We start from the raw sequence: 13,438 nt of genomic DNA, 5'->3' as shown, positions 1-13,438 counted from the left end.
CGGAAATTTTGCAATCGTCAACAGGGTTTGAGTATTGCGCATGGTAGAAATCAGCACGGTTATTATAATTAGGCGCAAGTTTAATTACTGCCAGCCAGGGTAACGATGATTGCATCCTTCGTCATCCCCTGCTTACCCTAGGGCTTGTGAGGTCAGAGCAGATTTGTCCGCTGGTGAGCGAATAACAATTGGAAAAGACAATAGATGTCCTACTACGTAGTAGTGATGGCAAGAAAATAATTTGGCTCTAAATAATACTGCTAATCGTGTTCATGTGACGTCGAGTGACTGTGGGAGTACGAAACCTGGTCTTTGGAATCCAAAAATTCGGTAATTATCTGCAGGTCCCAACCACACCGCCGGTATTCTTAGCGAGAGCAATAGTATTCTATAAATAGCCCTTAATTGACCCAGCCCACTACAACATCAATATCGTCAGTACCCACGCTCTCCTTTCCACTCCTAATAAGCTCCTCATCCAGCGTTGCATAAAGCCTCTCTGAAAACCTCGCTTCACCTGGAACATCATAGGCCAATTCACGACCGCTGCTGACCATGAGCATGAAGCCCTCCTTCGCTTCCTTGGCCACTGCCGAATCAGCGCTGTGACTGAGCTCCTGTAGACGCTGTCTCCAGAACAACCATCGCTTCATGCTGAAGCCGTGCGCGTCGATGTTTGCCGCGCGTGCCAGCGCTCCGGGTGTCACTAAATGGGATTTGGAGTCCTCGTAGGTCTTGTGAGAGACTGAAAAGGCAACTAGCTTGTGCCGGCCATGGCTAAACCAAACTACAGCCGCCGGCAGGAGAGCGGCAGTCTTCGCTTCGTCGTCCGTCTCGAGAGCCTCGCGTAGAAACCAGAGCGCCGTCAGACCAAGTGCCTCTCGGTAGATGCCAAGGTGTAGGGCCTTGGCTGAAAAGGCTGCGAGATTACACTGCTGCGAGGCGGTCCCAGTCCCCAGGAGCTTCTCCCATGAAGCCTGGAGGGCGTCGGAAAAGCCGTACGACTCTCATGCCAGTGCAGTAGTTTCAGTTTGGTGGAGAGTTTTATGAACCGAGTCGAACTCCTTCATCCACAGAAACAAGGAAATGAGCTTCTCCTGAAAGGCAGCATCCTTATCGAGAGCCTTGGCCACCTCGATAATGGTGTGCCAGATGAAGTCGAGGTTTCGCTGCATGGACTCAGGCTCAACGGATGGGCGGGTCGATGGCAGAGTAATAAAGGTAAAGATGGAGCTTTGAATAGAAGTCAGCTCATCTTTCTTCTGCTGGTCGGTGGTGACGTCGAGGTCGGCATCAAATGACTCTCGGAGATGCTGTATGAAGCGCGCATCCTGCTCCTGTGGCGACTCAACCGCTGATGCATTGCTCGGTGTAGGCATTGTGAAGGAGAAAGGTGATTATAGTAGTGGCCAAGAGTAAAATGCAGTGTGTTGGATTGATGCTGGGAATGTCGGTGATGAGAGGATGTGTGTTCTTATTAGGTAGTCGCTGGTAGCTGCACCTGGACACGAAGGACTCGATACATTTTAGGCAACTATTTTAGGCAGCCATTTCTAGGCAACCACTTAGAGTAATATATATGTACGTACAATATAATGCCCATAAGTTGCGAATATTGTCATGACGCAAAGTTGGCAGAGGGTGCAGCTCGGTCGTGAGTGTGAGGGATAGCTTCAAGTGTTGTGTCCAAATAATTTGTTAGCCACAATGGTGACGGCGAAGGAATGCGATCGGTTATTGGCTAGTTCGGATGAAGTGGGCCTACTACTATTGGCTTAGCGTATTCGCAGGGTCACTTCGCGCATAATTATAGTAAGGAGATACTTCTACCCCTGACAGGGTGGAATTTCAAATGTAGGTGGCAGCTTTAGCAGCTGTAATGACAACAGGAGAGGTTTGCGCAAATGAGCCTTGAGGAACGAAGTTGGATATAGCTGTTATAATTACTTCAACTACAATAACGCATCCAAGATTTAGAAACTTCGGTGTTGAGAAACTGCTTGCATTAGCGCTGACAAAGGGAGAGTGCTAATAAGTCATGCAGAACTAGTCAATCAGCCATATCATCTGGGATCCTACCCTAGAACATCTCAGATAGTGAATTATGCATGTGGAGATGAGAGGAAATCTGTACTCAGAGTGCCGGTGTATACGGCGTCCATTCCCCTAACCATTCCTCTTATCCATCATGGCTACTCGCTCAGTCCGCTTCAAGTTCCATCACGCCCTGACGAAGACACTCACCTACACACACGAAATCCCTTAAGCATGATCGGCAACTCCTGTTAGTCATTACAGCCAGGGAATCGACCGCAGCAGTATCAGCAGTCAATATCTAGACGTGACATAACGTCTACTCTTCGCCTATTTAACGCCTTAACCCATAGGTTCATTGCAAGAAAAGTGTTTCGAAGCTGAAGAAATCCTAAACCGCAGATGTACCTCTGGACTCTAGTAATAGTTCGACTTCCCTATGTGCACTCAATGCCGCCAGCTGTAGAACGGCCCATCTAGTCTCACTAGCACCTTCCACGTCCGCGCCATTCTCGAGCAACGACTCGGCTATGCCGCGGCATCCCTTTTCGGCGGCCCACGAGAGCGGTGTTCGACCGCCATGATCTTGGCCAAAGACGTCAACTTTCCTGTATCGAGAAGCAGCTTGACAAAAGCTTCATGCCCCTGCTCAGCGGCCCGCAAGAGTTATGTCTGGCCACTTTGGCCACTAGCGTCAAGGTCGACTTTTCCCGTATCGAGAAGCAGCTTGACAATACCCTCATGTCCTTCCTGAGCGGCCCACAAGAGCGGTGACTGGCCACTCCAATCTTCAGTATTGACGTCGACTGTGTCCGTATCGAGAAGCAGCTTGACGATAGCTTCATGTCCTTGCTTAGTGGCCCAGGAGAGCGGTGTCAGGCCCCACTGATTTTGAGCATCGGCGTTGACTTTTCCCGTATCAAGAAGCAGCTCGACAATGATAGTGCGGTCCTGCCGTAGCTATCCATGCAGTCTAGGTTATTCCTGCTAAGTAGTGCTCGTATGCTGTTCTCGACTCCAAAGTATGCCACTAAGTGCAGTCCAGTCACTTCCCTTGGAACCTCTTGGCTGTATTCGTGCGCCCACCAATGCTTGTCAGCCATCAGTGCTTGGCTCGGCGACTCGACTGATGCGTCGGATTCAAGAAAGTCAATGACCTCCTGCCATAGCATTGGAGCTTCACGAGCATAATCGCCCCAGTGGTGTGCAGAGTAGTCATAGAGGGTTCAACCTCATCCGCTCGTCAATTCTTCATCTGTCCGACAGAATCCGCTCTGAAAGACATCGAATAACAAGTAGGTAATGCAAGTGGTTGTGATATCAGCCTCTGAGTTGGCAACCCATCTTCCTCGGTTTTTGTCAAAGTATTGGCTGCGTTGTGTAGTGCACTAATCGGATGATGTCGCTTTGTTTGTCGATCGTGACGAGCCCAACACACACCGCAACCATATCTTTAATTTCCGGCAACGCATCTTCGTTAAGTCCTGTCGTACCAACTTCAATAGCAAGGGCATAGCGAAGCTCTTTAGTGGTGAGCGGCCTCTTTGCGCAGGTAATCCATGATAGAACCTGCTTGGCAAGCCTGCAGTGGTCTAGTACCTGCTTTTCGATTCACCCCATTGCTGTCTCATAAGTACAGTCGTATGCATCCGATCCGCTTGATAGCTTCACAAGAGCGCTACGAACCGCTTTGATCGTTATCTTGCCGACCAAAGATTCAAGATGAAGCTCCGCAAGGAGAAACCTAAGATATTAGTATCTTGCTCTTATCTCTAGAATGAGACTACTCACACCCCCCCAACCGAGCCAACTATCCCGCTCTGAACCTCCTCTTGAAGTTTTGGACTACAACGGACGAAACCTGGCAATCGCGACATGTGGCTGTCGAGGTATCTCCGCACATCCTCTTCCATAGCACGGATCTCCAGTGAAATGCTGCTATTGAACAACTACGTAATATTCGATATGAACCTTGACGTCGCAAAGACGTTGGCAGCGAACTTGGCTTGAAGCTTGAAGACCTCTGCGAATAATCTCGTCCGACTGTCATCAGTTGCTCGACATTCGTCAAGCGCATCAATGAGAATAAAGACTCTTGAATAGAGTTCGGCAATAGATTAGAGGGTACTCGTGACTTCCTCTAATGATAGTCACGTCAATTCGTGCTTGTGCTTATGGTAAAGCAACTCAACGCGCTCTGGGAAATTCGGCAGGTTTTGAGTCAGCTGCTTAATCAGGCTTGCCAGTAGGTCTTTAGCCGTCTGCTCTTCTTGGCGCTGGAAGTTGCAATAAACATATGCAATACCGACACTCCTATTATTTTGCGCTTTTAGACTTTCGACTACAGTCGAGGTAAGAATTGTCTTTCCAGCGCCAGGAATACCTGGACAGAATAATGTCTGTTGTTTGTTCTCCAACCAGCCCTAGAATTTTGCCGACTCAAGCATTGACCTGTTCCCGGCTGTCGCCTTCCGATATAGTCACTTTGCTGAGGACCATAGTGGACCATAGTGAGCCAATCCAAGATATATTTGTGCTCCTGTGTCCGCTGTTGAAGGATGACTGTGTCGGCTTTCCGAGAGGTAGTTGCGCCCTCGCTCTTGAAACCTGCTGGGCCGATCATAAATTAGCTATCGAAATACAATAAACCAGGTAACAAAGGGGCCATATATGTCGAGAGCTCCATATATTTGCCATTGGGATGGTTTGTAGACTACATAGACTGACTAGAGAGAACTTCGCTACTCTTCTTTTCGGCTCCAATCCTGCAGCTATCAACCCTGCGAAACCGGGCCTCGGCTCTCTGGAGCTTCTTTCTGGAAGTCTCCCAAAGACTAAAGTACCCGATGACACTAATTTGAAAGCGGTGGCGAATAGTGTGCTTAAAACCTTCCCCGGGCTTGAAGAGCATCCTTTCACGGACGATGCTCTCTGGCGCGATACGTACGCCTTAACGGGAACCATCCGGACATTGTACTTTGGTGCCTCCGTCGCAGCGGAATGGAATACTCTCAGCGAGAGCCATGAAGTGTCGTCCGCCACTTTGGTCCCAAGTTCTACAAATGCCATCAGTGTGGATGCCGACAGCTCGTGGATTGATTGCAGAATCACCTTCAGCTCATCCCATCCAGCAGCTGAATGCTACGGTATATTTTCGCTCGTCCTGTCCAAGGATTGTTCGTGGAGAATATGGTTCATGAGGACTATTCTTGAACAATTAAACATTCCTGGCGGTTCAGATCTACTCAAGCCTTCTAATAGTCTTATCAAAGGGCACACGAACGGCAAGAATTATTCGTCGAGCAACACTTCCAACGGTCATTTCAAGCGAAATCGTCTTCCAAAGACACTGCAACAGCATATACTCAACCTCATTTCCAGGCGGTGGGCAATGTGGCTTAAGCACTGGAGGCGTTTGCAAGCCCTTGGCGTCTCGTATGTTGTTCTCGACAAGAACGCACAGGTTGGCGATGCCTAGCGATCAAGATACGAGTCGGCTCGTCGTACGCACATCCCATACCCACTTTCTGATATTCTCTGGATGTAGCCCCTTATTTGCGCATGCGGCTAACTGTCCTCCAGTGCACACCGTCCGAGAGAGTGTATGTCGACAACAAAACCCTGACGGAATTCACGTAACTAACAACCCGAACTCACAGCCAATTTACCCTTGAATAGAACATTTGGGCCGGAATATAGTGACTACTTGGGTAAAGATGAACTGGCCAAGGGCCATAAGCAGTGGGCAGAGAAATATGACATTGTTAGTTTTCCCTAGGAGCATCACCAACGTTATTGATGTCGCCGCTAATGATGAACCACCATTTTAGAATATTTGGCTTTCAAAAACGGTGGAATCTGGCTGTTGGGATGAAGTCGTTGGAGTCTACACTCTGAACACTTGCAAAGACCGAAGATCGCTCCAGATTACTACCAAGCATGTCGTGATGGCGACGGGCGCAGGTTCTCAGAGTCCCCTAATGCCCAATGTTGTGGACCGGGCGAGTAGGCTTTCATCTAAAACGTGCAGCTCAAGATATCATGACTGACATGAGTAGGGACGGTTCAAAGGCGATTTGCTACACTCTGCCGACTACTCATTGGCGCAAGTCTGGGCTGGCAAGTCCGGTATTGTAATTGGAACCGCCAACACAGGTAAGTGAAGAAAATATCCCCCTTCTAGATTATACTTGACTTGTGTATCCTCCAACAGCCGATTTCTCACAAATTTGACCAGCGCACGATGCTGCAGGTGATATGTATGAAGCAGGCATGCAAGTTACCATGGTTCAGCGGAGTCGCACATGTAAGTTCCAAGTGAAATCTAAACACTAGAGGGCCTGGGAGGCTAGTCTAGCTTTGTCTCTAAATAGTTGTGCTCCCAGTTGAGTTCATCAAAAATCGTTACGATGGTATGTTGAGTCAATCATCCTTATGATTCGCTTTCGGTCTTGGCCCTTGAGGTTCGAGAGCCATCTTACTGACTGCCAAACCTCTGCCTAGTCTTGTATAACAACAAGATCCTAACTGAAATCAGCGACCGAGGCATGATCAGCAATCCTGTGTCCATAGCTCGTCGATTTTCGGCCAAGACATTCCATACAATAACACGGGCGCAACCTGAAAGACACGAAAGTCTGGAGCGCGCAGGTTTCAAGGTTGACCCCTTCAGTGACATCCAGGACGCGATCAACATCCGCCTAGGTGGCCATTATATCGAAGTCGGGGCTTCAGCCAAGATCGGAAAACGATTGGTACGTCACGCCTATTACGTGCCTTCTCGAATACCGACTACGATGGAGCACAAACTAACATCTACGCAGATCAAAGCGAATTCCGGTGCCGCCGCTGTGCGATGCACAGAGAATGGACTAGTTTTTTCGGATGGAACCGAGGTCAAAGCCGACGTGATTGTCTTTGCGGCCGGCTTCATTGGGAATCTTCGCCACCACGTCGAGAAGATCTTCGGTAGTGAAATCGCAAAGAAGGTTGGGACTTGTTTCGGTATAAATCCTGAGTGCGAAGTTCTTAGAGCCTTCAAACCATTGGAGCGTAAAGTGATTCTGTTGTTGCATTGCTGACAGACGCTGACTGGCCGTGTGACAGAACCTGGACTATGGTACATTGGTGGTGCACTTGGCCACGCTAGATATTATTCTCGTTTCATTGCCTTGTCGATCAAAGCCGACGACATTGGCACGCCGCTCCCGGTCTATCACGATTATCAGTATTTAGCCCATTGAAGAGAGGAGTCCTTCTATCAGACACTAAGTAGAGGCGGACACAGGTCGACAAGCCTATAGCGAGAGTGCGTAAAGAGAAGGAATGAAGGATTCTCGCAGAGCAGACTCTTGTCACATTATTTTGACGTTTCGTTTGTTAGATATAGATTCGCGTTATGCCTCACGCTGATCTGTGCGCAACAGAATTCTAAGCCCAGCCAGGGGTACATCTAGCTCTGACCGAGAGTCAGTCGTGGGATTGAAGGCTGAAGTTTGTTTGAGAAAGGCCACGTAAATACGACCAACATGGTATTTTTTTTATATTTATTTTTGTATTTACTCAACATCATCAGATAGATTAAAGTCATGTAGTATGTGTAAACAATAGAGATAAGTATTTAGTACTACGCCCAGAACCAGAAGAAACAGTAGCTTAGCAATAAGGTTGTTGCACACTGATCTTTGCCTCAAGCTTCAACTCAACCCGTCCGTCTTTAAACTTGCTGTCTGCAGTCAACGAACTTTACAGATTGGGTATAACTCACCAAATCCCAATTTACGCAGGTGAAAAGTCTCATCACTTATAGTCCCGAGGCGGTTAACATGTCGCTGAGTGCTCTTTGTTTGAACTTGGGTGTAATATCTGGCGGGTTATTGCCGTCTTTCATAATCATTGTTAGCATGAAACCCTCTATCAGTTCAAATTACCTCGAAGTATTAGAGTTTGTGAGTCTCTTTTCCCCTTTCCCTTCATTTTTTGTTGTCATGAAGCTTCTAGGGCTCTATCGGAAAGCCATTAATCCCTCCGTCTTCCACGAGCGACTACCAATCAATAGCACATATACTTAGAGACCTGGGTCTACTTCTTGACACCTGATCATTGTTAAAAGGCTGTATTTTGTTGGTGGGAGACCTATTTTGTGCTGATCTGACCCAAGATATCGGAAAATTTAGGGGCAACAAAAAGGAAATGACGGATAGGTCAAGTCAAGTGGCGCTAGGATATGGAATAGCCCCGTAGCCATCTGGTAGCACTTGCACAATATTTCTTTACAAGGGCTACTAGCAAGAATGGAATAATAGCGAGAAGAGCTGCTGCGACACCAAGAGCAAGGAAACAGGTCAAAAGAAAATTTGTATTTGAGATTAAAGAAAGAAAAAAGCATGCCCTGTCAAGGGCTTTGGCAGAGCTACCACTTTACGTAGGCCTTGACTAACAAGAAGGGCCTTACTGTACTAAAGGTGTGGCTGCTTTCTACTGTAGCACCACGGTATATTTAAATATTATTCTAAGATGCAGTCAATCTATATCACTTCATATCCCCCGACGCCTCATCGACACCCCTCCCTTGTCGATGGTTAATCCACAGCTCCGCTGCCCCCCCGCAAATAAATTCAAAGTCAAGGGCAGAAAACCCAACGCCACCAGGAGTATAGGAAGTGTTTACTAGGCAAACTAATATTCGCCTAGCTGCCTACTTCCAGCCAGGCAGAGAATGCAGAGGCTTCTAATCAATCGGAAGTAGCGGCCTTGGGTATTTCCTCGATCTTATCAGGACTTTTCTCGGTCTTATCAGGAACTTCGTTGACAGACATAGCAGGCGTGTTCTTGAGAGTGCTGTCTGAACTCCGATGTGTTGAGGCGACGGACAAGTCTCCTTGAGACTTTGAGGCTGGTGAAGGCTTCGTAGGAAGCACTGACTCGTCGACCTCGAAGGGAGTGACGGGTTCGGGAGCGGGCTTCTTCTTTCTAAATAGACCTTTGAGGCCATCTAGGGAGAGGGAGCGCTCCCAGTAGAGAAGGGCTGATGGGATGAGTGCGAAGGCACCGATAAGGAAGAGAAGGGGGTTGCCAAAGATTCTGTAGGTGAAAAACCCGATGCCGACGAAGACGGCCGTGTACCAGATAACGAGATGGCAGATATGGAATGAGCGTTGCAAGAAAGACTGTCCGCGCTTGCGCTCGGTGGAAGAACGCGCCGACGTTCCCCAGCTGGTCTGGTTCATGGTGATGAGGGCGTAAATCTTGGAGGGTAGCAGGCCGAAGAAGTAGATGAAGCCATACGCGCTGAAGAGAAGCAACCACAAGTCCCTGCTGATGAGCACGGCCAAAGCGGACTTGACAAAGGCGACACCAAACATGGTGACAAGCCAGATGATGGGCCGCCAGGGGTCGTCGCTGGTAGTGTCAAAGAGGAAGTGGAAGACAGTGGCGATCAGGATAAAGGGGTACAAGGCCTGTACGGTTGTCTCGACAAGCATCCACGGGGACTGCAAGGCAAAGGTGGCCGGGAACCAAAAGGCTTCTCTGAAGAAGGACTTGCTCCATCGCGTCTGCTGGGCAACCCAGCGCACAAAGGAAGTCGGTGACTCGCTGTCGCACCATGTGCGGTGTGTATATCGTGTCCGGAGTCCGTGAGCCAGAAGTTGGTTGGTCAAGTGGCGATCATCACCAAAGGTCGTCTCCTTGCCACCAAATGTCTGCAAGTTCCATGGACCAAGGATTGTCTCGAGATCGGAAGCGCGGTACATGCTCATCGGGCCAGAGAGGCAGCCGACACAGCGCCACAGCGACTGGCAGGCTCGCTCGATGTTGAAGGCAAACCAGTATCGCGCCGAGCACAACCGGGCAAGCAAAGACTCAGCGCGGTTCCAGATCTTGACATCGGCCGTGACACCACCGATTTGAGGCGCAGAACGTAGGAGTGCCAGCATCTCATCCAGACCGTTGGGCTGGATGAGTGTGTCTGAGTCGGTCGTGAAGATGGAGTCCCGGGTTCGACAGGCGTACAAGCTCATGGCAAAGGCAGTAAACATGGCGGTGCGCTTGTGGCCGTGAGGTTGACTGAACATGACGGCTTTGAGGCTGCTGATGTTCCACTTCTCGTCCCATTCCATCACTTGCTCAATCACTACCTGTCTAGCAATAGCCAAGGCCGCTTCATGGCCAGGTCGATAGCGACCTACGAGGTAGTGCCAGAACTTGGTCAATGCGAATCGAGTGTCAACAGGGATGTTGTCGAAGTATGTCTTGCGGTGGACCTCGGAGAGAAGCAGGGGCAGGTGGATGAGCGGCGCCTTGTATGATTCGAATTCCTCAACGAAGGCTTGTGCCATGTTCAGATCTGGCTCCTCGTTGCCGTCAACAACACCGATGACACACTTGGGGCGGAGCGACTGCGTCTGCAGACTGCGGAGACATAGCCTCCATGCTTGTTCATCCTCGCGGTAGCCGACGACGGCGATAGAGACCTCGCTGCCGGGGTTGAGAAGGTTATGTTCCGGTGTGCCGTCGGCGGCCTTTTCGCAGTCACCGGCCGCCTGTGCATTGGCCCGCTTCTTTGCCAAGTTGTTGACGATTCGGTCGATATCGAAGCGGTTGATGATGGCGCAGCAGAGCTGAACAAGGTATTCGGATATAAGAATCGTTCCGTATAGGCCGACGGCGGTGATGTCGAGATCGAAGACCTTGAGCCCGATGCAGTAACCCGCAATAAGGGCGCCGATGAGACCAAACGCCAGGGTGATGTTGAAGGCGGCGAAGAAGGGGTTGATCTTTAGGGGCTTTCTTAGTGGTGAGTCAAAGACGGCAGCCGAGTCAAAAGAGCGTGTCTTGACGTCGACAGACGAAGCGTCAGGGGAGCTTGAGCCCGACATGCCGCTGCTTTCGATGACATCTACCTGGCTGGCCATATCGACACCTGCCTTGAGTGTACCGCTTGACATCGAGGACTGACTGGACTCAAGGTGAACGAGTGAATGTATACCACAAGGGGCACAGAGTAGAACTTATCAAGCAGGTAGCCAGGCCGAGCCCGAGCATTTCAACTCCTGCCATCCTCCCAGCCACTATTAACCGCTTTGAAAATTTGCTCCGGATCGGCGCCACTCCAGCCAGACTATCGGTTTACTTCCATATATTGCATGGCGCCCGCACATTTTCAGAGCTGAAAGGCGGCTCGGAGGGGACCTGAGTCCCTGCGCCAGGCCGGCGTCTTGGCCCTCTTGGAGATTGAGTCCAGAACGAAAATCATGTCGAGACTATTGTTTCTCACAGGACAGATCCACATGGGCCAGCTTGGGCTTGCGGTCAGTACGCCAGGGCTTGCCCCTTGTAGGGGTCAGTTGGGAGCGAATCACGTCAAGTGACTGGCTTCTGACGAAGCAGGTCCGGCCAACACGGCTCAGTTGGGTGCTGTGATAGGACAGTCGGGCTTTTCTTTCCGGCCATTAGTTGGGACAATAGCTTCTACAGCAGCCGGTCCACATGGGTCAGTCCACGTTCAGAGCTACAGGTCTTGCCCTTGCAGGGGTCACTTTACCGCCAACTCATGCCGAGGGACTGTGGCTTCTGACGAGACGGTCAGGTCGAAATAGATCAGCCCGGTGCTGCGGTCAGAAAGTCAAGCCTTGCCTTCCAGGGGTCCGTTGAGATTGTACCTTGGGCAACGGCTAGCCTACATAAATCAATCCAGTGCGGTGTCCAGAACCGCAGCGCTTGCGTTGTGTGGAGATGTGTCTGTAGCACGGCCATGCCGAGGGACTGGGCTTCTGACAAGGCGGTTCAGGTCATTATCGATCTGTCCGGTGCTGCGTTCAGGCCCGCAAAACATACACTTTGTGGGGGTCAATCCACGGAGAAGGCATGTTGAGGACCGTGGCTTCTCCCAAAGCAGACCAGGCCAACACGGATCAGCCCGGATGTGACAGAACAGTCGGTCCTTGGGATCAGTTGGGACTATGGCTTGTCAAAAGGCCGATCCATATGGACTAGTCCGGTGTTGCATTCAGGGCAACAGGGCTTGCCCTTGTAGGGATCAGTCGACAGCAAAATCATGCCGAGGGACTGTGCGTCCTAGCAAGGCCTGTCAGGTCCATATGAATCAGCCCCGTGCCGTGATAGGACAGTCGGGCCGCCCTCAAGGCACCAGTTGGGCTTATGGCTTGTAGAATGGCCGATCCCTATGGATCAGCCCCGTGCTGCATTGAGGGCCTCAGGGCTTGCGATTTGTGGAGATGAATATACAGCAAAGTCATGCCGAGAGACTGTGGTTTCCACAATGCAGATACACGTGGATCAGCCCGGTCTTTCGGAGAGGACCGTTGCTCCGGTACTGGAAGATGCAGATTAAGCACCCTTGTATTTCCCAAAGGTCCCGAAGATCAAATCAGGTCAAGTTCTCGGTCAAAAAAACAAATAGTGGGCAGCTGAGGCGATCTGCGGAGAGGTGTTGCATCAGGAGTGGGTATAATAGATGTACTATGTTCGAATTTGGATCTATTAGGTATTACGCCTTTTTTCCCCTATCCACAGCCTGTGCTGACGAGGCTTCAGCTACGCCGCGTCAACGAACAAATAAACAAGTAGCGTCTCCAGACCGGGCTTGCGGAACAATGTAACCCCTGATCGATTTTCAGCCTGTGGCTCGCCCCCAATGGTGACGGTACTAGTCATTCGTTGCAGACTTTTATTAGGCGGACCCTTTTTTTCTTCTCCTGAGTAGGACAAGCCTGATACGTCTCCGTGCAGGAGAAGCAATTAACGCCACTTGGCGGTCACCGATGACAGATTCCGTGACTCAAGATTATTCAGCACATCAGGGTCCTGGTCAAAAAGAAATAAGTGCAATAGGGAAGGATTTTGCCTGGCATGTGTGTGTATTCGAGCAGGACTTGTAATCCAGCGAGACTTATACAGCTACTAATTTATCACACCAAGGACCAATTACTTCTCGTGTTGGTGGCTGGATGCGATTGTGTGCACCGCATTGTTGACCGCGGCAGTGGCTACCGCTGATCTTCGAGAAACCAACAAGTGCCGAGAACTAGCGCTATTGCGATGTTCAAGGGGATGTATTGTATTCCCATTGCGTGCTTAGCTAACTAGAAAGGTGTTAGTCGAACACTAGCTATTTTTACAAAACGCGCATACTTACACGTAAGTACCGGTAGCCGCGCTTGGAGACATTGCAAGGTTAACGGCGCCTCCTGAGTCTAGACCTGTCGTCTGGCAGAGCGGGCTGGGGCCGGGGGAAATACACTAGTCTCATTTAATGCTGTGTCGTACGCCTCCGCGTACTATTCTCACCGACCAGCGCGATGAGCCCGACTGTCATTTGTCGAGATGTCATCAGTCTAACCCCTTACTCTTCACGGGGAGGCGGACCCCGGGAAAACCGAGT

General features: G+C 50.1%; 4 protein-coding genes across 4 annotated transcripts; 1 reads left to right on the top strand and 3 right to left on the bottom strand.

Annotated features, from left to right (window-relative positions):
- Window positions 1-401: 401 nt before the first annotated feature.
- Window positions 402-1,379, bottom strand: BGZ61DRAFT_592945 (uncharacterized protein; the record flags this gene model as incomplete). Its single annotated transcript, XM_046256763.1, has 2 exons — window positions 402-1,004; window positions 1,053-1,379. The coding sequence occupies 2 exons, from the start codon at window positions 1,377-1,379 to the stop codon at window positions 402-404; spliced, it is 930 nt and encodes a 309-aa protein (XP_046097441.1).
- Window positions 1,380-2,700: 1,321 nt separating this feature from the next.
- Window positions 2,701-3,206, bottom strand: BGZ61DRAFT_538484 (ankyrin repeat-containing domain protein; the record flags this gene model as incomplete). The annotated part of the gene is made up of 2 exons (XM_046254657.1): window positions 2,701-2,994; window positions 3,051-3,206. The coding sequence occupies 2 exons, from the start codon at window positions 3,204-3,206 to the stop codon at window positions 2,701-2,703; spliced, it is 450 nt and encodes a 149-aa protein (XP_046097440.1).
- A 1,529-nt stretch (window positions 3,207-4,735) lies between these two features.
- BGZ61DRAFT_498665 (dimethylaniline monooxygenase (N-oxide forming)) lies at window positions 4,736-7,277 on the top strand (the record flags this gene model as incomplete). The annotated part of the gene is made up of 11 exons (XM_046251300.1): window positions 4,736-5,476; window positions 5,513-5,537; window positions 5,617-5,634; window positions 5,694-5,797; window positions 5,865-6,023; window positions 6,093-6,189; window positions 6,272-6,340; window positions 6,408-6,446; window positions 6,538-6,788; window positions 6,858-7,086; window positions 7,141-7,277. The coding sequence occupies 11 exons, from the start codon at window positions 4,736-4,738 to the stop codon at window positions 7,275-7,277; spliced, it is 1,869 nt and encodes a 622-aa protein (XP_046097439.1).
- Window positions 7,278-8,768: 1,491 nt separating this feature from the next.
- BGZ61DRAFT_366169 (hyaluronan synthase 2) lies at window positions 8,769-10,913 on the bottom strand (the record flags this gene model as incomplete). Its single annotated transcript, XM_046241660.1, has 1 exon — window positions 8,769-10,913. One exon carries the CDS (start codon window positions 10,911-10,913, stop codon window positions 8,769-8,771), a length of 2,145 nt encoding a protein of 714 aa, XP_046097438.1.
- Window positions 10,914-13,438: the final 2,525 nt, after the last annotated feature.

The sequence above is a fragment of the Ilyonectria robusta genome (genome assembly GCF_021365365.1).
Source record: "Ilyonectria robusta strain PMI_751 chromosome Unknown BGZ61scaffold_29, whole genome shotgun sequence".
NCBI lineage: Eukaryota > Fungi > Ascomycota > Sordariomycetes > Hypocreales > Nectriaceae > Ilyonectria > Ilyonectria robusta.
This window is presented reverse-complemented; position numbering and strand designations above follow the sequence as displayed.